Source organism: Salvelinus namaycush, chromosome 26 (genome assembly GCF_016432855.1).
Source record: "Salvelinus namaycush isolate Seneca chromosome 26, SaNama_1.0, whole genome shotgun sequence".
In the NCBI taxonomy this organism is placed as follows: Eukaryota; Metazoa; Chordata; class Actinopteri; order Salmoniformes; family Salmonidae; genus Salvelinus; species Salvelinus namaycush.
In genome coordinates, this window is record NC_052332.1 from 19,260,550 (window position 1) to 19,283,589 (window position 23,040).

A 23,040-nucleotide genomic window follows, 5' to 3' on the forward strand; every position below is an offset into this window, starting at 1 on the left:
CTTTATGTTAGAAGCATTGGATTTTGCAATCACATGCAGTGCATTATTTTGGATATGTGTGCCCATAAAAACTGTTTTCACACCGTAACATAGGGAAATACAAAATGTTACGAGGTTACAAGTACACTTCCGAGATCTCTTGACAAAAAAAGAATCTGACAACAATATCCAGAAATTTCATAGGATCAAGTTCAATGTGTAATTCATTTGTTAAATGCTTAGTATATGATATAACAACAAACAACAGTATCATAAATGTAAGGAAAGACAGGTAGTGTTTTATGTCACATGTTTTTGTAACGTCAGGAGAATGATGGGTGTGGAGTCAGGCGCAGAGAGCAGAAGTTAACGTGAAAAAACGCTTTAATGTCCACAGATAACAGGAACAGGTACAAAAATGGGTGAAGCCAAAACACAGGCGCAAACACAACCCAAAGACCACTGTTACAAAAACCGGACATCGAAAACCCAAAATAAATAATACACCTCCTACGTACAAATAACAACAAGCCCACACAAACCCAAGCGGGCTAAACGAACTTAAATAGTACCCACCCCAAAAACCAAACAAGGAACAGGTGAAACCAATTAGACAAAAACAAACGTTAAGGAAAAAGGGATCGGTGGCAGCTAGTAGACCGCGACGACGACCGCCGAGCGCCACCCGAACAGGAAGGGGAGCCACCTTCGGTGATATTCGTGACAGTTTTTGCCAAATCTGTGAAGACTCCAAGCATGAGAAAGGATTTAAACATAGGTTTGGATTCAAAGCATAAATTATATTGAATGTACTGTTGAAGTCGGAAGTTTACATACACCTTAGCCAAATACATTAAAACTCAGTTTTACAATATTCCTTACATTTAATCCTAGTAAAAATTCCCTGTCTTAGGTCAGTTAGGATCACCACTTTATTTTAAGAATGTGAAATGTCAGAATAATAGTAGAGAGAATGATTTATTTGAGCTTTTATTTCTTTCATCACATTCCCAATGGGTCAGAAGCTTACATACACTCAATTAGTATTTGGTAGCATTGCCTTTAAATTGTTTAACTTGGGTCAAACGTTTCGGGTAGCCTTCCACAAGCTTCCCACAATAAGTTGGGTGAATTTTGGCCCATTCCTCCAGCAAAGCACCCCCACATCATGATGCTGCCACCCCTGTTCTTCACGGTTGGGATGGTGTTCTTCGGCTTGCAAGCCTCCCCCTTTTTCCTCCAAACATAACGATGGTCATTATGGCCAAACAGTTCTATTTTTGTTTCATCAGACAAGAGGACATTTCTCCAAAAAGTACAATCTTTGTCCACATGTGCAGTTGCAAACCGTAGTCTGGCATTTTTATGACGGTTTTGGAGCAGTGGCTTCTTCCTTGCTGAGCGGCCTTTTAGGTTATGTCGATATAGGACTCGTTTTACTGTGGATATAGATACTTTTCTACCTGATCCCTCCAGCATCTTCACAGGGTCCTTTGCTTTTGTTCTGGGATTGATTTACAGTTTTTGCACCAAAGTACGTTAATCTCTAGGAGACAGAATGCATCTCCTTCCTGAGCGGTATGACGGCTGCGTGGTCCCATGGTGTTTATACTTGCGTACTATTGTTTGTACAGATGAACGTGGTACCTTCAGGCGTTTGGAAATTGCTCCAAAGGATGAACCAGACTTGTGGAGATCTAAAACTCTGATTTCAACTGTATCTATGTTCCCCTTTTGTATGTTAATATATTCACATGACACAAATTGCAAATGATTCATTAATGACTTTGTAACAGTTCCAAGCAGTTGTCCACTACAATGAATGCTCACCCTTACCCTAGTTTATAGAAAGATCCATTTACTGTAGTGTTTTTGCGTACTTTAGTATACTGTAGTATTTACTGTAGTGTTTTTGCAGACTGTAGTATACTGTAGTATTTACTGTAGTATTTTTGCAGACATTTCTATAGTATTTACTATAGTAGTTTAGTTTGAATATATTTGACATAGAAGTGGAGGCTTTCTCCTTGATTAAACCTACTGGAGAAATACAAAAAGAGCTCATTTTCGATAACCTTTAGGTAGGTAGGACTGGGGTCTAAATGGATAGTTCACAGCTTCTGCTCTTTCTATAACCTGTAGGGAACACAGTATACAGTATGGTCTATACTTGGCACGTAGATTTCTCACTTATGGGTGGCACAAATTGGGATATGGTGGACAGAAATGGGCAGGTATATGCAAATTAAATACTGTAGTATTTACTATAGTTAAAAAAACTTGTGTATTTGCAGACTGTCGTGTTTTTGCTGACATTACTGTAGTATTTACGTCAGTGTTTTTTGTGTGGATAATACTGTAGTATTTACTATAGTATTCTACAGTATACTACAAAATGCTATAGTATGTACTACACATTATCAAGGGATACTACAGTGTGTATTTTAGTATTCTACAGTATATTCTACAGTACTGTAGTATTCTATAGTAAAGTGTTGTATTTTGTCATCTGGGCAATGATGGAGAGAAATAGTGGATACTTACAGAGCTATAAACTTCATCACAGCATGAAACCCTTTTCAGTTTTATCAGGGTTACAGGAATGCAGTGTCTGATTCATGACCTCTCTCTTTCGACACTCTTTCTAGGACTATGTTAAAGGGTGGGGTGTCAATAGGGGGAGAGTTAACCTTTTGCTGCAGTGGGCTAAATCAGTCTCACACAAAGTGATTGTTGGTAGTCTTAAACAAATCTACATTGAAACAAAAGTACACACATGGTTATGGGCTTAAAAATATATAGAGTTAAAATGTATTCAATTTTGAGGTTGCATTCCAATATTACACTTTATATACATCACAGAACACTGAAATATATCAAAACTGTTTGACATAGAAACACCAGATTTTTGTCAACAAAAAATGTGACCCTTAAGAGCTTTTAATAACATTCCACCCATGAGGCCAAAGAGGGCGCTTGAAGTCATTGACTGCAGGAAAGGGTTACAAGGAGTTGTAGAGAGGACTTACAGCTGGTGAACATTACCGGAATCTGACATTTCCAGACACTTTTTCCAGTAACAGGACAGGATGGAGGGTTGCGAAAGGAGGGTTTGGAAGACTTGAGATTCAGAACTTTGAACTTTGTGTTGTCATTGCTTAGCCTTCAGTCTTTTTGGTGTATATTCTAGGCTGGGTTCGTGGCTGTTACAGGAAGGGGGTTTCCTGTTTAAGAGGTAGGCAAGTCAAATAACCAATCGTTTTCACAGTCCGATTCCCTTGGGAGATCATTTAGGGGGGTATATGAAGTAGTTCCCCTCAAGCTATTGAACATAAACATACTCACATGCACACACACTCTTGCAGAGCTCAGGATCTAGTGGCCGAGGAGTCAACACTGTGGTGAGTCAGAATTTGTTTGAATTGTATTGACAATCTGTTTGTTATCTGGAAGGGGACAGTATCTAGACCGCGTAGTTTTGCAAAACTATGGATTATATATGAGGAGGAATTTAACCTTTGATGCCTAAATTCTATTATAGTATCATGCAGATGCGGACTCGAGTCATATGACTTGGACTAGTGCTGAGCAATTAACCAACATTTCTGTTATTTTCATTTTTTAAAGAACGAATTGACCAAATTATTTGAATTCCATATTGTTCGTTTTTTTTCTGTGAGCTGGATGCACAGGTTCTGTAGAGATAAATAGGATCAAGCCCCGAACTGTGCAATGCAATAGGCAGTTTTATTTTACAACAGGCCAATATTGTACATAGTTTAGCGCAGAAAACGTGGCAATTAACAATAATGAACATAATCCACTGCGTGCCAGTTTACTTGTCCGGTCTGTGTGGAACAGACATGGAGACGGATAGAAGAGAGAACTTGCAGTCAAGAGGGATAGAAAGCAAATGCTTTGCTAGTTATCACTACCTGAAAATACATGATATAAGCGATTGATAGTTGGTATTCAGCAGTCATAAAAGTATGCCTTATTTACTTTGAAGAACTACTAAAATAGTGATTTTGTCAGACAGCATAGGCAGCAGCTCTATGAGAGGATGACTTGGAAAGAAATAATGAAGTCATCAAACTAAACAAATATTTTATGAAAATAAAATAATGTGAATAAATGATGATTAACATGTGATAAGCCGTAATGGGTAGTCACTACCATCATGGGACTTTTATTAATTGTTTATTCTGTTCTTACAGCATTCAACCCACATAGGACAGGTTAAGCCTGATACAGAGGCTATTTCTTTTGGGCCCATGTATATTTGGTCAATCTACTTGTATATTTTGTATGATATGAAGCTTTCACCATTGGATCACCAAGACCTGTAAATAAATGTACACTCTGAGCACGTCAACCTGCCTTGCCTTCTGCTGATGTCACGCCCTTACGACTGCTACAAGGACCCTATTTTACAATTACATCATCAATTACATTTTGTAGACAAAATAATGAAAAGGGTTGTCTGGTAGCCTCAATAAATAGACAACGATTTGTAGTTGAACAAGTCATTGCATGTATAGATAATTTTTACCTTATTTGAAAAAACTTGTGACTTGTGCATTCTAACTTGCTGTTAGAATGCACAACTTGCACTTGACTCGAGACTCGACCCGTTCTACTTGGGACTCGACTTGAGACTGACCTTGTGACTTGAGACTTGCTTGTGACTCGAATAATAGTGACTTGGTCCCACCTCTGGTATCATGTGGGATGAAGTGCATGGATTTCATTGAGTGTGCCTGGATGTAAATCCTGCTCAACTATCTATTTCCTCGTCCACCTCCTTATCTTTCTCCATCCAGTTCTTTCAGAAGTGTCCTGACCAGAGTGTGAGCTGTTCCTGGACCATCCTTCTCCATGGACCGTACCAACAGTCTCCTGGTACTGCTGCATGTCCTGGGTTCAGTTACGGTCAGCCTGGGCTGCTTCTGTGACCACTACGCCTGGAGCTCATGGTCCACCTGCACCAGAACCTGCAACTACGGGACCCAGGAGCGCCGCAGGTAAAATACACAACTTAGTATAGGCAGAGAGATAGCACAGAACTAAATGGTAACTTTACATGAAGTAAAGTTGTGGGGCTTGCTTTATCTCTGTCCAAGTATTTTTATGGTAGTGGAAGAAGCTGAAATGTTTTACTGTACTATTTAAAGTAAAGTAGTTGCATACTGTATAGTCAAAGTAACATTTTGTAAAATAATTGGTCTGATTACTTTGATATACTACTATATAAACCTTATTACTTTGGATTGTTGGGAATTTAGATCACAAAAATGTATAAACTACAGTTGATGCGTTTGAACACTGAAAGAAGACATACATTAATTTGAGCCAGTTTGCTACAGCAGGAAAATAATTGTGCAGCAACAGGAAATGTGAATTATTATGTGGTTTGTAATTAATGGACATTTTTTGTAGGGGTTGATACATTTTTCATTGAGGCAAATAATTACATTTTAAGTGGAAATTACAAACTTTAGAATCCTTTTTAAACCTTGGTTACAATACAAGTTTGCTTTTTCTGCTGTGCAGGAAAATTCTCTGCAACAAAAGAATAATCAAATTAAGATCCTACATCTGTATGACAATGCGATATTCTGTCATAAAATGGGAATAATAGGCAGGATTATGTGCACAACACTCTTAGCAAAGCAACTCTGAATCATTAATGCTGTGGGTTTCAGATAAATAGATGCATGATTTACTTTTGTAAAACGTTCAGTGTAACTTAAGTTTAATTTTAGTTCAAATCAAATCCAATTTTATTTGTCACATACACATGGTTAGCAGATGTTAATGCGAGTGTAGTGAAATGCTTGTGCTTCTAGTTCCAACAGTGCAGTAATATCCAACGAGTAATCTAACCTAACAGCGAGTAATCTAACCTAACAACAGTTGAATGACGATGTAATGATTAGAAAGTTTTAGGCTATTTGGGGTGAGAAATATGATGGTGCATCTAGTGATTACAGCTTTTTAAAAGTATTTTTGTGGTAGTTGAAGAACTGTGTACAATAGGTTTGTATGTAGACCTACTGATAGCTAGTTGTAGTTATATCTAATAAATAAACTATTTAGACTAACAGTGAAAAGTACATTTCCTGAAGAAAATGTGGTGTGCTTGCTAGCTTATTTTAAAGTATGTATGGTTTTGAAATGGTATAGAGTGATAGTGTCTGCAAGAGTAATGGTGGTGACTGTTTTTATTTTTTATTTAACCTTTATTTTACTAGGCAAGTCAGTTAAGAACAAACTATTATTTTACAATGACGGCCTACCGCGGCCAACCCCTCCCCTAATCCGGACGATGCTGGGCCAATTGTGTGCCGCCCTATGGGACTCCCGATCACGGCCGGTTGTGTTATAGCCCAGGATCGAACCAGGGTCTGTAATGACGCCTCTAGCGCTGAGATGTAGTGCCTTAGACCACTGCGTCACTCGGGAGCCCAATAGTTGAAAAAGTAAGTCGACTAAAATATTGATTGATTGATTGGTTGGTTGAGATGAATGGGCAGCCTGAACATGTGAAAGTTAGTTTGGTGTCTCTTGCTTGAACGGTTCAAGAGTTACAATTATAGTTGGTGGGTATTACAGTATATGCATATGTATGCACACTGTCATGACGTTGGCTTGATGGGGGAGGTTTATGACCCCATAAATACCTTTCCCCTTTTCTCTCTCTCTCTACTCTCTCTACTATAGAGTTGACTCTTGTAAAGCCTTTGTTAACATAGAGAGTCTGGTAACATCAAAAGGTGGGAAACGGAACCATATTTCGGTAATCCAACCAACTTGTAAATCCGATCTCAGATCATTTGACGTCTGAGACATGATTACTGATGATAGGACGACATTAACTGTATCTTGGAAAATCTACACATTCTAGTTATCAGATTCACATGGAATTGTTGTGCAATTTAAATGTTTACATATGAAACTATTTGTGAAAAGATTACATTTAATTTTAGCTTCTTAAATGAGAGAACGGTTTGTCATAGAGAAACTCTGCTCACTCAGAGGCCCCGCCCAAGTGAACAGACAGTGGTTGTAAACTATGAAACACGCCCTTCTTTCACCACTATATAAACCCGTTGACGAAAATTCAACTTCCTGTTCCAAGGACGTGCGGACTTGCGGTCCCCACGTTGAAAGGACAAAGATCACCTACAGAACTAAGCCAACCTCAGCGTGAGCTCTGGTTGAACGACAAGAACCTAATGAAATTAGCATCGAATTTCAACGTGAAGATGACGATCCACATGCCGAAAGGATGAATTTCGACTATACCAGCCAGAATATAGCATGAGCTTAAAAGTATGGCAACTTGGTATGAACTTTGAACTCTTATTCACTAAAGAAGTGATACCCTCTCCACCCGCTAAACGTGGGCTAGGAGAGGACGGACAGAGTATCCATTCTACCACGCTCCAGTTCACCACTAGACATTCTTCAGAGGACAAAAGATCCATAAATCAATCAGCTCTAATTAGCACATCTAGGAGAGTATGCAAGTGTGTGTGCATGGACTTTGCAGATGTATTTCTCATATGTTCAGCACATAGTATTTGTTATACAGTCCTTCTTTGGGGGGAAGAATTGGCATCTCCTCCTCTTGCTTGCCCCAGCTGCAACCTCAGGTGGATCAGGACAAGATTCAGCCCCCTGAACAGCTTTCACAAGCGCTGCAGAGGCTGCTGTGTGGGGGAGGCGCTCCCTTCTTTGAATGTGTGGTGTTACAAGTGCCTTTCCCAGCTGCTCCAGGAACACCCTCCTCTTGTTACGCTTATCAGGCATCCAGGTAGGGTTGATTTTGTTCCATATCACGAAGGCATTTTATGAGGACACATCAATGATGTTATAGAAGATGACCATGAGCCAGCTGGCAGTCATCCTCCTGCAGCTGTAAGTTCCAATCACCTTGTCCAGGTTGTCCACGCCTCTTTTGCTGTGGTTATAGACCAGGATGATGGCTGGCTTCCTGTCCTCACGATCACTGATCTCAGCCATTTTGTGCAGTGTGCTCAGGAGGACCACATTCGTGCTCCTCTTTGGGAGGTAAGACACTAGAGTGGTGGTGGGGTGAAGGCAAAATTTGATGAGAAGGCCTCTCTCTCCCTTGTTGCGAGGAGTGCAGGGGGGGGTTTAGGCTTGTTCTTTCTAACTGTGCCAACCATGGTGATCTTCCTCTTCAGGAGCTGCTGGCTGAGTTCAATCAGTAGTGTGTCTTTGTGGTTGTTGTGGTGTGTAAATGATTTTATAACTGCCGGGTCAAAAATACAATCTTTGTGCCCTGGTGGTGTACAGCTTTCATGGAAATATGAACAAAGGCGATGTTTCACTTTTTCTAATGTTGGGGTCATTCTAGGAAAAGTAATCAAATTTCAAGTTGAAGAAAGATAATTTAGGGGGGTTTCTCTGCTGTTAAACACAGTGGCAGGTCATTTTTAACCCTTAAGACAACACAAGGTTTAAACGGTTTAAGAGGAGTAGCGTGTTAAATAACAACAATAATAATAATATTTATAAAAAATCAGAGTATGATGAAAATTTACAGTTTAGCAAGTCCCATCTAATAACAAATTCAGAATTAGCCTACAATTATAAGACTTTTGTATTTGATTTTAAATAGCCTAGTAATAGGGCTTTTAAAATATATTTTCATGATTAATAGGCTGACACATTGCCTTTAGCTACAGAATATCTCACCACCATGTATTTCCAGATCCTCCCCTCTCTCCTTCATTCTTTTCTCCAGAAAGCAGAGAGAGGGGCTGTCAACCGTTTTAATGAAATATGTTTTGCTGTGAAAACATGTTACTATCGATGTTCACGAACAATTTTCATTTAGTTTCCCAAATTAAGCAGTGGATAGCTGCAGGAACAGGGTTGGAGAGACCATGGCATACAGAGTTTGGGCGGAATATCACCTCACATCTGTAAAATACCTGGAGTAGCCTACCAACATGCCGGACATGAGTGAAACGAACCCTGCGGGAAAGTGGCCTCCATTGCAAAAGGATGACATGTCTTTTTTCTCTTGCCCCTTTTCCAGTACATTTGCTAATGGGCCATTCTAAATCTAAACAAATTGTACATATTAGTAAAGATAAGATTACATTTAAATTGAGAATAGTCTGATGGGTGAAAATGTGATCACTTGAGGAGAGAACAACGTGTGCAGCAAGGAATAAAGTACAAGCTGTTTTTTTTCCGACTTTCTCAAATCATCGATAGCCTAGTCATGATGCAGCCCATATATCTTCATTTATAAGGCATTCTATGGTGTGCAACATTCACAACTTAAGTTGCCAAATAACTTTAAATATAGCATATAGATAGAACCTGTTTCAAATGATCACTTTCACGCTCATCATAGCGTTCATATGGGCACTCTCGTTCCGGGAATGGAAAAAAATATTCTTTCTATTTTATTCAGCTAAATTCATTTAAATTATTGCTACTATAAAATCATATAATGTAAAATAATGGCAAAGGCACTTATAAGCATTTCTTGTCTGCTAAATGAACAAGCCTATAGCATGGTGCATAGCCAGATAACATACAGTGCATTCGGAAAGTATTCAGACCCCTTCTAAAAAAATCATCATCAATCTAAGCACAATACCCTATAATGACAAAGCGAAAACAGGTTTTTAGAAATTTTTGCAAATGTATTAAAAATAAAAAACAAAGAATACCGAATTATTCAGACCATTTCATATGAGACTCGAAATTGAGCTCAGCTGCATACTGTTTCCATTGATCAACCTTGAGATGTTTCTACAACTTGATTGGAATCTACCTGTGGTAAATGTAATTGTTTTGACATGATTTGGAAAGGAACACACCTGTCTATATATACAGTTGAAATCGGAAGTTTACATACACTTAGGTTGGAGTCATTAAAACTAGTTTTTCAACCACTCCTCAAATGTCTTTGTTAAACTTCTTATGGCTGGGGGCAGTATTGAGTAGCTTGGATGAATAAGGTGCCCAGAGTAAACTGCTTGCTACTCAGTCCAAGAAGCTAAGATATGCATATTATTAGTAGATTTGGATAGAAAACACTCTGAAGTTTCTAAAACTGTCTGTGAGTATAACAGAACTCATATGGCAGGCAAAAACCTGAGAAAAAATCCAACCAGGAAGTGGGAAATCTGAGGTTTGTAGGTTTGCCTATCCAATATACAGTGTCTTGGGGTCATATTGCACTTCCTAAGGCTTCCACTAGATGTCAACAGTCTTTAGAACCTTGTTTGATGCTTCTTCTGTGAAGAATGAGGGAAGGAGAGCTCTTTGAGTCAGGTGTCTGGCATGAGCTGGTCACGCGCGCTCCCGTGAGATCGACCTGCGTTCCATCGCATTTCTGAAGACAAAGGAATTCTCCGGTTGAAACATTATTGAAGATTTATGTTAAAAACATCCTAAAGATTGATTCTATACATCGTTTGACATGTTTCTACGAACTGTAATGGAATTTTGGGACTTTTCGTCTTACCTGCGCGTCATCAATTTGGATTTTGGAACTAAACGCACGAACAAAAAGGAGGTATTTGGACATAAATTATGGACGTTATCGAACAAAACAAACATTTATTGTGGAACTGGGATTCCTGGGAGTGCATTCTGATGAAGATCAAAGGTAAGTGAATATTTATAATGCTATTCTGACATCTGTTGACTCCACAACATGGTGGATATCTTTATGGCTTGTTTGGGCTTTGAGCGCTGTACTCAGATTATAGCCTGGTGTGCTTTTTCCGTAAAATTTTTAAAAAATCTGACACAGCGGTTGCATTAAGGAGAGGTTTATCTAAAGTTCCATGTATAATACTTGTATCTTTTATCAATGTTTATTATGAGTATTTCTATAAATTGATGTGGCTCTCTGCAAAATCACCGAATGTTTTGGAGGCAAAACATTACTGAACATAACGCGCCAATGTAAGCTAAGATTGTTGGATATAATATGAACTTTATCGAACAAAACATACATGTATTGTGTAACATGAAGTCCTATGAGTGTCATCTGATGAAGATCATCAAAGGTTAGTGATTCATTTTATCTCTATTTCTGCTTTTTGTGACTCCTCTCTTTGGCTGAAATATGGCTGTGTTTTTCTGTGACTAGGTACTGACCTAACATAATCGTTTGGTGTGCTTTTGTCGTAAAGCCTTTTTGAAATCGGACACTGTGGCTGGATTTACAACAAGTTTATCTTTAAAATGGTGTAAAATACTTGTATGTCTGAGGAATCTTAATTTTGAGATTTCTGTTGTTTTGAATTTGGCGCCCTGCACTTTCACTGGCTGTTGTCAAGTCGATCCCGTTAACGGGATCTCAGCTATAAGAAGTTTTAACAAGCTATAGTTTTGGCAAGTCGGTTAGGACATCTACTTTGTGCATGACGCAAGTAATTTTTCCAACAATTGTTTACAGACAGATTATTTAACTTATAATTCACTGTATCACATTTACAGTGGGTCAGAAGTTTACATACACTAAGTTGACTGTGCCTTTAAACAGCTTGGAAAATTCCAGAAAATGATGTCATGGCTTTAGAAGCTTTTGACAGGCCAATTGACATAATTTGCGTCAATTGGAGATGTACCTGTGGATGTATTTCAAGGCCTACCTTCAAACTCAGTGCCTCTTTGCTTGACATCATGGGGAAATCAAAATAAATCAGCCAAGACCTCAGAAAAAACATTGTAGATCTCCACGTCTGGTTCATCCTTGGGAGCAATTTCCAAACGCCTGAAGGTACCACGTTCATCTGTACAAACAATAGCACGCAAGTATAAACACCATGGGACCTCGCAGCCGTCAAACCGCTCAGGAAGGAGACACGTTCTGTCTCCTAGAGATAAACATACTCTGGTGCGAAAATTGCTAATCAATCCCAGAACAACAGCAAAGGACCTTGTGAAGATGCTGGAGGAAACAGGTACAAAAGTATCAATATCCACAGTAAACGAGTCCTATATCGACATAACCTGAGAGGCCGCTCAGCAAGGAAGAAGCCACTGCTCCAAAACCGCCATAAAAAAGCCAGACTACGGTTTGCAACTGCACATGGGAACAAAGATCATACTTTTTGGAGAAATGTCCTCTTGTCTGATGAAACAAAAATAGAACTGTTTGGCAATAATGACCATTGTTACGTTTGGAGGAAAAAGGGGGAGGCTTGCAAGCTGAAGAACACCATCCCAACCGTGAAGCACAGGGGTGGCAGCATCATGTTGTGGGGGTGCTTTGCTGCAGGGAGGACTGGTGTACTTCTCAAAAGAGATGGCATCATGAGGAATGAAAATTATGTAGAAATATTGAAGCAACAACTCAAGACATCAGTCAGGAAGTTAAAGCTTGGTCGCAAATGGGTCTTCCAAATGGACAATGACCCCAAGCATACTTCCAAAGTTGTGGCAAAATGGCTTAAGGACAACAAAGTCAAGGTATTGGAGTGGTCATCACAAAGCCCTGACCTCAATCCCATGGAAGATTTGTGGGCAGAACTGAAAAAGCGTGTGCGAGCAAGGATGCCTACAAACCTGACTCAGTTACACCAGCTCTGTCAGGAGGAATGGGCCAAAATTCACATAACTTATTGTTGGAAGCTTGTGGAAGGCTACCCGAAACGTTTGACCCAAGTTAAACAATTTATAGGCAATGCTACCAAATATTAATTGAGTGTATGTAAACTTCTGACCCATTGGGAATGTGATGAAAGAAATAAAAGCTGAAATAAATCATTCTCTCTACTATTATTCTGACATTTCACATTCTTAAAATAAAGTGGTGATCCTAACTGACATAAAACAGGGAATTTTTACTAGGATTAATTGTCAGGAATTGTGAAAAACTGAGTTTAAATGATTTGGCTAAGGTGTATGTAAACTTCCGACTTCAACTGTACGTGTTCGTGAGAGACTCAAGTTTCCACCGAGGGGTTAAGTTAGTGTGTAGGCCAAACGGTTCAGACGATACAGACAGAAGTTGGTAGATTAGATGTACTGACTTCAGACGAGCCCTGCAGATCCTGAAGGGCGACATCAGGGGATGTAGTGGATTGAGACGCAGCCCATGCAAAGAACCAGATATCTCTAGCTTAAAGTGATTCATTTTTTATGGTGATTTTGGTATTATGTGAACTAGATTTCCGCGGGGCCGCAGACATTGACTATTGTTATTTTTTTACTATAATAAGTCAGAAGTATGTCAAATATTTAAAGTGGGATTCTTGCTTCACAAGCCCCATAATTGACATAAAGGAAGGATATTTTACTGTATGTAATTTAGGATTAATGCATATCATTTTGAGGTCAGTTGGCCAAAAGCTCCTTTTGCGTTTGTTCAGTGTTTTCATGACCATCTCAGTTTTAAACAAACCTCTTTTGAAATACAATAGAATACGACTTTCTGTGTTTTCACAATTCCCTCCTCTGCAGGAGTATCCAATATGATGACTATTACTGGAAGAATAGTTGTGAGCAGCTGTGTCAGAAGCATGAGAGTCGGGCATGTAATGTCCAGGCCTGCTTCATCCACTGTCAACTCACTGATTGGGCCAACTGGTCCGGGTGCTCCCCGTGTGCCAAAAAACAGGCAAGTGAAAGAATATACACACACAGAGACACACAGACAGAAATACACGTACACACTTCCACCGTCTGTCTCTGACCAGTTTTCTGATGTTGTAGTTAAGGACTCGGTCACTGCTAAGGCCTTCCCAGTTTGGAGGCGTGGAGTGCGATGCTGTTCTGACAGAAGACAGAGCGTGTTACCCATCAACAGAGTGCAAGATGGAAACACTCAACTGCAAAGAGTTTCAGTGTGGCAATGGTAAACAGTCACATATTCACCTACTACATATACAGTATAGACAAAATACTGCATATGCACATTTAAACAAAACTCTGCTCATGTACATTTCCCCTTGTCGCAGGTCGCTGTATCAGCTCCAAACTAACATGCAATAAACAGAACGACTGTGGGGACAACTCAGATGAGAAGAACTGTGATGAATTCAAAATAGTGTGTCCTGTTGAGAAGAGAGTGGTCCCTGGAGCTGACCTCATAGGAAACGGGTAGGTTAAAGGTCAAAGGCCAGCATAAGACATTGCCTGGAGCAGTGGTCAATGTCATAATAGATGTTTAGCAGTAGTCAGTGAATACAGAGCAGGACTGCTTCATGTAATTTCTTGATACGTATCCTGTGATTTTAAGAAAAGTAACGTAACTTCAGGGTTAATGCTGCTGGCTTGTGTTACTTTCCTGTTTCAGGTTTGATGCCATGGCAGAGGATATGAGGGGGGCGGTACTGGATAACATGTTCATGGGGGACACCTGCAACTTGAACAAGAGCAGAGGCAGCAGCTACAGGCTGTACTACCGCGTCCCAGCCAATGTAGAAAGCTTTGAGATCAAGGTATAGTACTACTGCATAGAGATCTCATCTTATTCTATTTCCCCATGTTTGACTGGTCTGGGATCAGATCTAGTTGTGGTTCTGCTTCCACAGGTCGAGATCCCAGATGACTTTAAACAGGAACCCCAGCCAGTCTACAGTGAGACCATCAACCTGGCCTCCCCACCAGTCTCTACCAGCAGTAGTACCTCCAGTGGTGACTCTAGTTTCATCTGGGTCCCGATCTTCTTCTTTGGTTCCAGAAGCCACCACCAGTCCAACACAGGCAACTTCAAGCAGGCTATTTCAGCTTCAAAGAAGACGGCAAGCTGCATCTATAGTATATGCACTCTCACATATTCACAATCACTTACATGCATGCAATCACACACACAAAAATAAACACCCTGATCACAGTATTGCAACGTAGTGGTAGACCTTGAAGTAGAGGTTTCCCTCAATCACAGATCTAAGATAACATTACCATACCCTCTATCCAAGCAGTATGACTTGCATTTACTGTGAGGCAGGCATACAATCACTGCGTTTCAAAGCTGGGAAAGTAACACTGACGTTATGAAAATGTAATCTCACCCTATTCTGCAGGACTCCCAGTTCTTCCGAGTGCACCAGGTGTTACCTGTATCCAGATTCAGGGTGAAGGATTCAGACCTGTACCTGACAGAGCCCTTCTTACAGTTTCTGACCAGCCTGCCTCTGGAGTACAACTACGCTCTCTACAGGGAGATCTTCAAGCACTTTGGGACCCACTACTTTGCCTCCGGGACCTTAGGGGGACACTATGATCTGCTTTACCAATACAGCAGACTGGAGCTTAAGAACAGTGGTACGAGAGCACAACCTTGTAGTCAAAAGGAGGCACAATACCCACTGCCAGTGCATTGTTCTCTCTGATTTCATAAATTGTTAATTTTTTTGTGTTTCATTGTCACAGGTTTAACAGAAGAGCATACCAAAGGATGCCTAAAGTCTGAGTCGAGCATGAATATAATAATATACTCGCGAAGTTCAAATGTTGTAAGATGCTCCGACAATACAATGACTCAAAAACACGAAGGTTGGTTTTTCTAATTACCGTTACATACAAATTTAACATTCAAGATAGACCACCTTGCTCTAGTCGTCTTGACTTTTCACTTGTTCAGTTTCATTAAGTATCTATCTCAATAGTTTTGTTGAGAACTGGCTTTTCACCATTTACTGTTACTTCTGTGTTGGTCAGGCTCTTTCGTGCAGTCGTCAGAAAAGTCTTTCTCCATGGTGCGCGGAGGCAGGACCGGAGAGGCTGCAGCCCTGGCCTGGGAGAATAAAGGGGCTGCTCCTGACAGCACCACTTATAAGAACTGGGCCAATTCACTCATAGACAACCCTGCTGTTGTGGATTATGAGGTCAGAACTCCCTCCATGGAATATAATGAAATAGGATGGAAACAATGAATCCAGTTAATTCACTGATTGTGTATGTTTGGCTGTGATATAGTGAATCCATACCATCTTTTTGAGATACTTTCTGTTTATTACAGCTCTTTCCTAAGACATAAAACATGTCACTTCCTGTGAGAAATTGGTCTCCTTCCTATCTGTCTCCAGCTGTTGCCCATCATCAATCTGGTCAAGGGGATCCCATGTGCTGCCACAAAAAGAAGGCATCTGACCAGAGCTCTGGTGGAGTACCTGGAGGACTTTGACTCCTGCAAGTGTGCCCCCTGCCCTAACAATGCCCGTGCCATCCTCTCTGGCACAGACTGTCAGTGCATCTGCCAGACGGGCACCTACGGGCCCAACTGTGAGCAACGGGCGCAAGACTACACCTCAGGTACACAGCAGCACCCACTCACTAATTGATATACACATTTTTATACAGGATGAGGATTATGCATAGTCCCTGTTGTGTATTGCACAGTCATTTGACAGTGCTCAGTATGTTTGACTGACACCAGACACTGCTGAATGTGGTTTGACTCCTGGTGATTAGTACACACCAAACAGTGCTGAATGTGGTTTGGCTTCTGGTCTGTAAACACCAGGCAGGTCTGAGTGTGGTTTGCTGTGTGGTTTCCTCAGAGGCAGTTGATGGTTACTGGAGCTGCTGGGGGACATGGAGTGCCTGTGATGCATCCCTGAAGAGACATCGCACCAGAGAGTGCAACAACCCCGCTCCCCTGAGGGGGGGCAAACTCTGCCAGGGACCGGTCAGACAGGAGGAGGGATGCTTCATCTCCATCTTCCAAGAGTAAGAGAGACTGACATGTTTAAGCCTTGAGACAATTGAGATATGGATTGTGTATTTGTGACATTCAGAGGGAGAATGGGCAAGACAAAAGATTTAAGTTCCTTTGAACGGGGTATGGACGCGAGCTGCCCAGTGACGCGAATCACCAGACGAGCTAAATCACTTTTATGCTCGCTTAGAGGCAAGCAACACTGAAGCATGCACGAGAGCTGAATGACGGTGTGATAACGCTCTTGGTAGCCGATATGAACACTCTTGGTAGCCGATGTGAACAAAACCTTTAAACAGGTCAACATTCACAAAGGCGCTGGGCCAGACGGATTACCAGGACATGTACTCAAAGCATGCGCGGACCAACTGTCAGGTGTCTTCACTGACATTTTCAATCTCTCCCTGACGGAGTCTGTAATGCCTACATGTTTCAAGCAGACCACCAAAGTCCCTGTGCCCGAGGAAGCGAAGGTAACCTGCCTAAATGAATACCGCCCCGTGGCACTCATGTCGGTAGCCATGAAGTGCTTCGAAAGGCTGGTCATGGCGCACATCAACAGCATCCTCCCGGACACCCTAGACCCACTCCAATTCGCATACCGCCCCAACAGATCCACAGATGATGCAACCTCAATCGTACTCCACACTGCCCTTTCTCACTGGGACAAAAGGAACACCTATGTGAGAATGCTGTTCATTGACTACAGCTCAGCGTTCAACACCATAGTGCCCACGAAGCTCATCACTAAGCTAAGGACTCTGGGACTAAACACCTCCCTCTGCACCTTGTATCTGTTCTTTCTGACGGGCCAGGTGGTAAGAGTATGCAACAACACATCTGCCACGCTGATCCTTAACACTGGGGCTCCTCAGGGGTGTGTACTTAGTCCCCTCCTGTATTCCCTGTTCACCTTCGACTGCGTGGCCAAACACGACTCCAACACCATCATTAAGTTTTCTGATGACACAACAGTGGTAGGCCTGATCACCGACAACGACGAGACGGCCTATAGGGAGGAGGTCAGAGAACTGGCAGTATTGTGCCAGGACAACAACCTCTCCCTCAATGTGAGCAAGACAAAGGAGCTGATTGTGGACTACAGGAAAAGGCGGGCCGAACAGGCCTCCATTAACATCAACGGGGCTGTAGTGGAGCGGGTCAAGAGTTTCAAGTTCCTTGGTGTCCACATCACCAATGAACTATCATGGTCCAAACATACCAAGACAGTCGTGAAGAGGGCACAACAAAACCTTTTCCCCATCAGGAGACTGAAAAGATTTGGCATGGGTGCCCAGATTCTCAAAAGGTTCTACAGCTGCACCATCGGGAGCATCCTGACTGGTTGCATCACCGCCTGGTATGGCAACTGCTCGGCATCTGACCGTTAGGAGCTACAGAGGGTAGTGCGAACAGCCCAATACATCACTGGGGCCAAGCTTCCTGCCATCCAGGACCTATATAATAGGTGGTGTCAGAGGAAATCCCATAAAATAGTCAGAGACTCCAGTCACCCAAGTTATAGACTGTTTTCTCTGCTACCGCACGGCAAGCGATACTGGAGCACCAAGTCTAGGACCAAAAGGCTCCTCAACAGCTTGTACCCCCAAGTCATAAGACTGCCGAACAATTCATAAAATCGCCACCGGACAATTTACATTGACCCCCCCACCCCCCTCCCTTTTGTACACTCACTGTTTGTTTGTTACCTATGCATAGTCACTTCGCCCCCACCTACATGTACAGATAACCTCAACTAGCCTCTACCCCTGCACACTGACTCGGTACCAGTCCCCCCTGTATATAGCCTCGTTATTCTTGTTGTGTTACTTTTATTCTTACTTTTTATTTTAGTCTAATTGGTAAATATTTTCTTCTTGAACTGCACTGTTAGCTAAGGGTTTGTAAGTAAGCATTTCACGGTAAAGTCTAGTTGTTTGATTTGGTAGTAGGTTCTAGGCGCACCGGTTTGTGTCAAGAACTGCAATGCTGCTGGGTATTTCACGCTCAACAGTTTCCCGTGTGTATCAAAATTATTCACCACCCAAAGGACATCCAGCCAACTTGACACCTGTGGGAAGCATTGGAGTCAACATGGACCAGCATCCCCGTGGAATGCTTTCGGCAACTTGTAGAATCCATGCCCCGACGAATTGAGGCTGTTTTGAGGGAAAAAAGGCAGGGTGCAACTCAATATTAGAAAGGTGTTCCTAATGTTTGGTATACCCAGTGTATATTGAAAGCAGGTGTGGTTCCAGTGTTCATCAATACACTTTATGTTAGTGTTTCCTTTATTTTGGCAGTTACCTGTACATACCACTCCAGTAAAATAGAATCGATCAGGAAGAGTGTTGGTCTTCTAGATAAAAACGTACTGTTGATTTTTATACCTGAGTGTGTTTCTGATTTTCTGTTGGTCTGTCTTTTCTCCGCAGGCAAAATGTATGTGTTAATGATGAGGACTTTGCCACAGAGGGGCGGGCGGAGGGCTTGCCTCCCGGCGTGGAGGGCTGTCCAAGACCCAAGCGTCCTGCCAACAGTCACCTCAGGGTAGACACAACCTAACAACGCTAGCTGCTAACAAAGCTGACAGAGCTCACTAAAGATCTCTGAAAGAGTGATATTTCCGAAGGCTCTGGGCCAGCTCTCAGTGATGTCACAGTCTTAGTGACCTTTACTTGTTTATACCCTTATTACCATCTTCTTCTTCTTCTTTATTTAGTCTCTCTCTCTCAGGGGCTTTATTGGCATGGTAAACAATTACATTGCCAAAGAAAGTGAAATAAACAATCATAAATTAACAGTAAACATTACACACACAAACATTTTCAAAGAAACGTTTGACATGTTATATTGTTAACTACAGTGTTGTAAAAATGTGCAAATAGCTTTTCTTAGTTTTGGGTCAGTCACAGTGGTCAGATATTCTGCCACTGTGTACTCTCTGTTTAGGGACAGATGGCATTCCAATGTTTTCAGTTTTTGGAATGAATTCTTTCCCTCATGATTTGGTTGGGTCTAATGGACTTTTTAACAGAGCCCCAGAACCAGCTGGCTGAGGGGCCTCTTCTCTAGGTTCATCTCTCTGCAGGTTAGGGCTTTATGATGGAAGGTTTAGTCTCTCTCTCTGTCTTCTCAATGTCAGAAAGATAAGCGTTACTATGAGTTTGGCGACATGGAGGAGTTCCTGTGCTTCACAGGGTTTGAAATGGAAGGTTACCAGTTCATCAACTGTCGCCCTGATGGGACCTGGACCCCGCCCACAGGGATGTGCATCAGTAAGTCTGTCCTCTTAGGAACAATCCCTGCATAGAATGCGGACAGAAGGCATAACACTCTGTCCATACCAAACCTCTTTTGTATGGACAGACTTTGGAATCCATGTTTTGCCAATACAATAGCATCATTTTTCATTTTTTTTCATGTCAAACCATTCTTGTTGAGTATTTGTCCTCCATCTTAGGGAAGGTCTGCTCCCCGCCTGCCGTGCCTGAGGGTATGACTCTGTACCCCTCCAAGAAGGAGTACAAGGTGGACCACTCCGTGGGACTTGACTGCACGGAGAGAGGCATGGTTCCGTCAGAACAGGGCTTCTACACCTGTGCCAAGAGTCTAACCTGGGAGCCTCCACTTCCTAAAGACCTGCACTGCAAAATAGGTAGTCTGTCTCAAAGGGACTTTGAAGAAACATTAGAGGGATGTTGGTGGAAAGTTGGCATCCTTTTAAAGTCCTCATAGAGTTTTTTGACTATCAAGTGGAGATCACATGATTGACAATATAATTCAATTACGTAATTGGATGTTTGTCCTGTCAATGTGTCTGTCCAGATAAGCCATTTGTTCCTGACAATCAATGTGGGAGAGGAGAGAGGCACATTGGATCCAAATGTATCTGCGTGGCACGTGAGACATGCCTGTGAGCACTTTTACCTACATAATTAAGTCATGAACAATTCAATATTAATGGACTATTAATTGCCTTTTAACGTTAGCTAATCACATGCATCTGAAGGCCACCATAATAATTTGGTTCCCGAATCAGTCTGTTCATCTAGATGTGTCCTCTTCATGGACTGACTAATGACTTCCACATCTGTGTGTGCTCCACCTATGTGTGTGTATTGCAGCCCATACAAAGCTGAGTTCTGCATCTTCAATGCTGAAGTTGGCAGTGGTGTGATGATGTCTTACTGTGGTTTCCACTCGGGCCGTTGCCATGGTGACCAGCTCTTCTTCATGAATGTGGGCCCGTGTGACGAGGATGTGGTCAGCCTGGACTGGGCCAAGTTCAGGATCAGCATGGCTGCCAAGAGCTCAGTCCAGGAGCCCTGCGACTCTGACACCTGCTACGAGTGGGAGAGCTGCACCGGTATGACTGACTGACCACAGATTCCCTCTCAGATTTAGATGGCACTTGACCACTTCAGCTGAAATAACCTAATCTGCAAAAAGTTAACTAGTTTACATGCAAAACAATTAATTATGTTTCAAGGATGAATGTGTCCATAGGGTTTCAACATAGCTAAATAATTTCATATACCTGTGCTCTTTCCCTTTTGTCTTTGTGCAATCAGAGTCCAAACAATGTATGTGTAAAGTTCCCCGGGACTGTCCTAAGGAGGGAGAACACATGTTCTGTGTGAAGCTGCTGAAGACCCAGAGCAAGAGGAGTGTGAATCTGTGTTTCATGGCTGCCATCAAGTGTAGAAAGATGGAGTTTGAGATTCTCAACGAAGGCCTGTGTGAAGAGTCCACATAACCAGGTCCTACTGTAGCTTTCCTCTTCCTGTATTCTATCACTCTCTCCCTCTCCATTATACCATACAGCACAATTTAACTGTAAAGACTGATGTTCTGAAGGAGCTGATTTTTGTCCTGTTTGAATTGCAGCTTTGTTCAACTTAATTTGTTAATAATCTAGCTTGAAGTTAACTTCTTTGCAGGTTATTTTGTACTTGTATGTATTTTTTTATGTCCTTTTATGACTATTTGCTTATGTGTTTTTATGAAATCAAATATATTTTGGCAAAATGTGGTGTTTAAATGAAATTAACAAAAACAAATCTTTTTTTATCCAATATTATTTTATTTACAACAACTTGCAACTACATGTAACCACCAAAATAAAGGAAACACGAACACAGTGTCTTAATAGTGTCACGTGTGTTCCCTCTCCGGCCTCTAGGTCACCAGGCTGCTCGTTGGGGCGCACACCTGTCACCATCGTCTCGTGCATAATAACACTCACCTGGACTCCATCACCTCCTTGATTACCTGCCCTTTATATGTCACTCCCTTTGGTTTCTTCCCCAGTCGTCATTGTTGCTGTTTCATGTTGGTGCGCTGTTTGTGGTTCTTGTTTTGTTCATTTATTTATTTATTAACTGTATTCACTCCCTGAACTTGCTTCCTGACTCTCAGCATACATCGTTACAAATAGGGTGTTGGGCCACCAGAACAGCTTCAATGCGCATTAACATAGGTTCTGGAACTCTATTGGAGGGACACCATTCTTCAATGAGAAATTCCATCATTTGGTGTTTTGTAGATGGTGGAAAACCCTGTCTCAGGGACCGCTCCAGAATCTCCGTAAAATGGGCATGATACACTAGCACAAGATGCCGTGCGGTGAAACACTGCTTCCCATTCATTTCAATGGAAGGAAAGCAATGAGAAGCGGGGACCTGTGGGTGGTGCGGTGAAAAATATACACTTTTCCCAACTTTATGCAAATCACCAGCGGCAACCGCTGGGCGATGACCAATCATATCGAGTGGTTCCCATGACGAATTTGACCCTATGTGACCCAAGGCTGGAGACTTTTTTTCAGCAAAGATGGCTGACAAAAATACTAGGATGGAAGCAAATGTAAGTGATTATAACGTCATAACGAATCATACGAAAAATGTACAGTTGACAGGAATATGTTAATGTTAATGTAGAGACAAACAATTATGCATATTCTTTTCTCATGAAGTTACATTTACGAAAATCGCGATTTAGCAAGCTAGCTGACTTGCTAACATTAGCCAGCTAGCTGGCTAGCTTTATGTGTGTTGTTTTAGGGAATCCTGAAACAACCAGCCAACCAGGCTTTCGTCTTGTGACAGTGGATGTAACGTAAACTCACGTAAACTCGTACATCGCCTTGGTCCGTACAATTGCCCTTATTTTAGCGCCCCAAAATGTAATACTTCCAGATAAACTGTAATGTCAATACCATTGTAAAGCACAATTTCTCCCCTTTCCAACAGAATAAATGACATGACCTAAACTCTGCCCGTTTCTGTATAATTCAAGCAGGCAATGAGCCCCGTCGGGTCTTTTTAAAAATGGTGGGTGGGGAAGCGAAACTAATGCGTGATGGTGAGAAGGAGAGATATTGTGTG

General features: G+C 41.6%; 1 protein-coding gene across 1 annotated transcript; it reads left to right on the forward strand.

Moving 5' to 3' along the window:
* The first annotated feature begins 3,075 nt into the window (after positions 1–3,075).
* Positions 3,076–21,797, forward strand: LOC120021224 (complement component C6-like). The gene is made up of 19 exons (XM_038964889.1): positions 3,076–3,214; positions 3,345–3,380; positions 4,803–5,003; positions 13,450–13,606; positions 13,702–13,843; positions 13,947–14,088; positions 14,285–14,429; positions 14,523–14,732; positions 15,015–15,255; positions 15,364–15,486; positions 15,652–15,818; positions 16,020–16,245; positions 16,494–16,662; positions 19,087–19,201; positions 19,797–19,929; positions 20,115–20,309; positions 20,480–20,567; positions 20,779–21,020; positions 21,226–21,797. The coding sequence occupies exons 3-19, from the start codon at positions 4,858–4,860 to the stop codon at positions 21,408–21,410; spliced, it is 2,826 nt and encodes a 941-aa protein (XP_038820817.1). The 5' UTR covers positions 3,076–3,214; positions 3,345–3,380; positions 4,803–4,857; the 3' UTR covers positions 21,411–21,797.
* Positions 21,798–23,040: the final 1,243 nt, after the last annotated feature.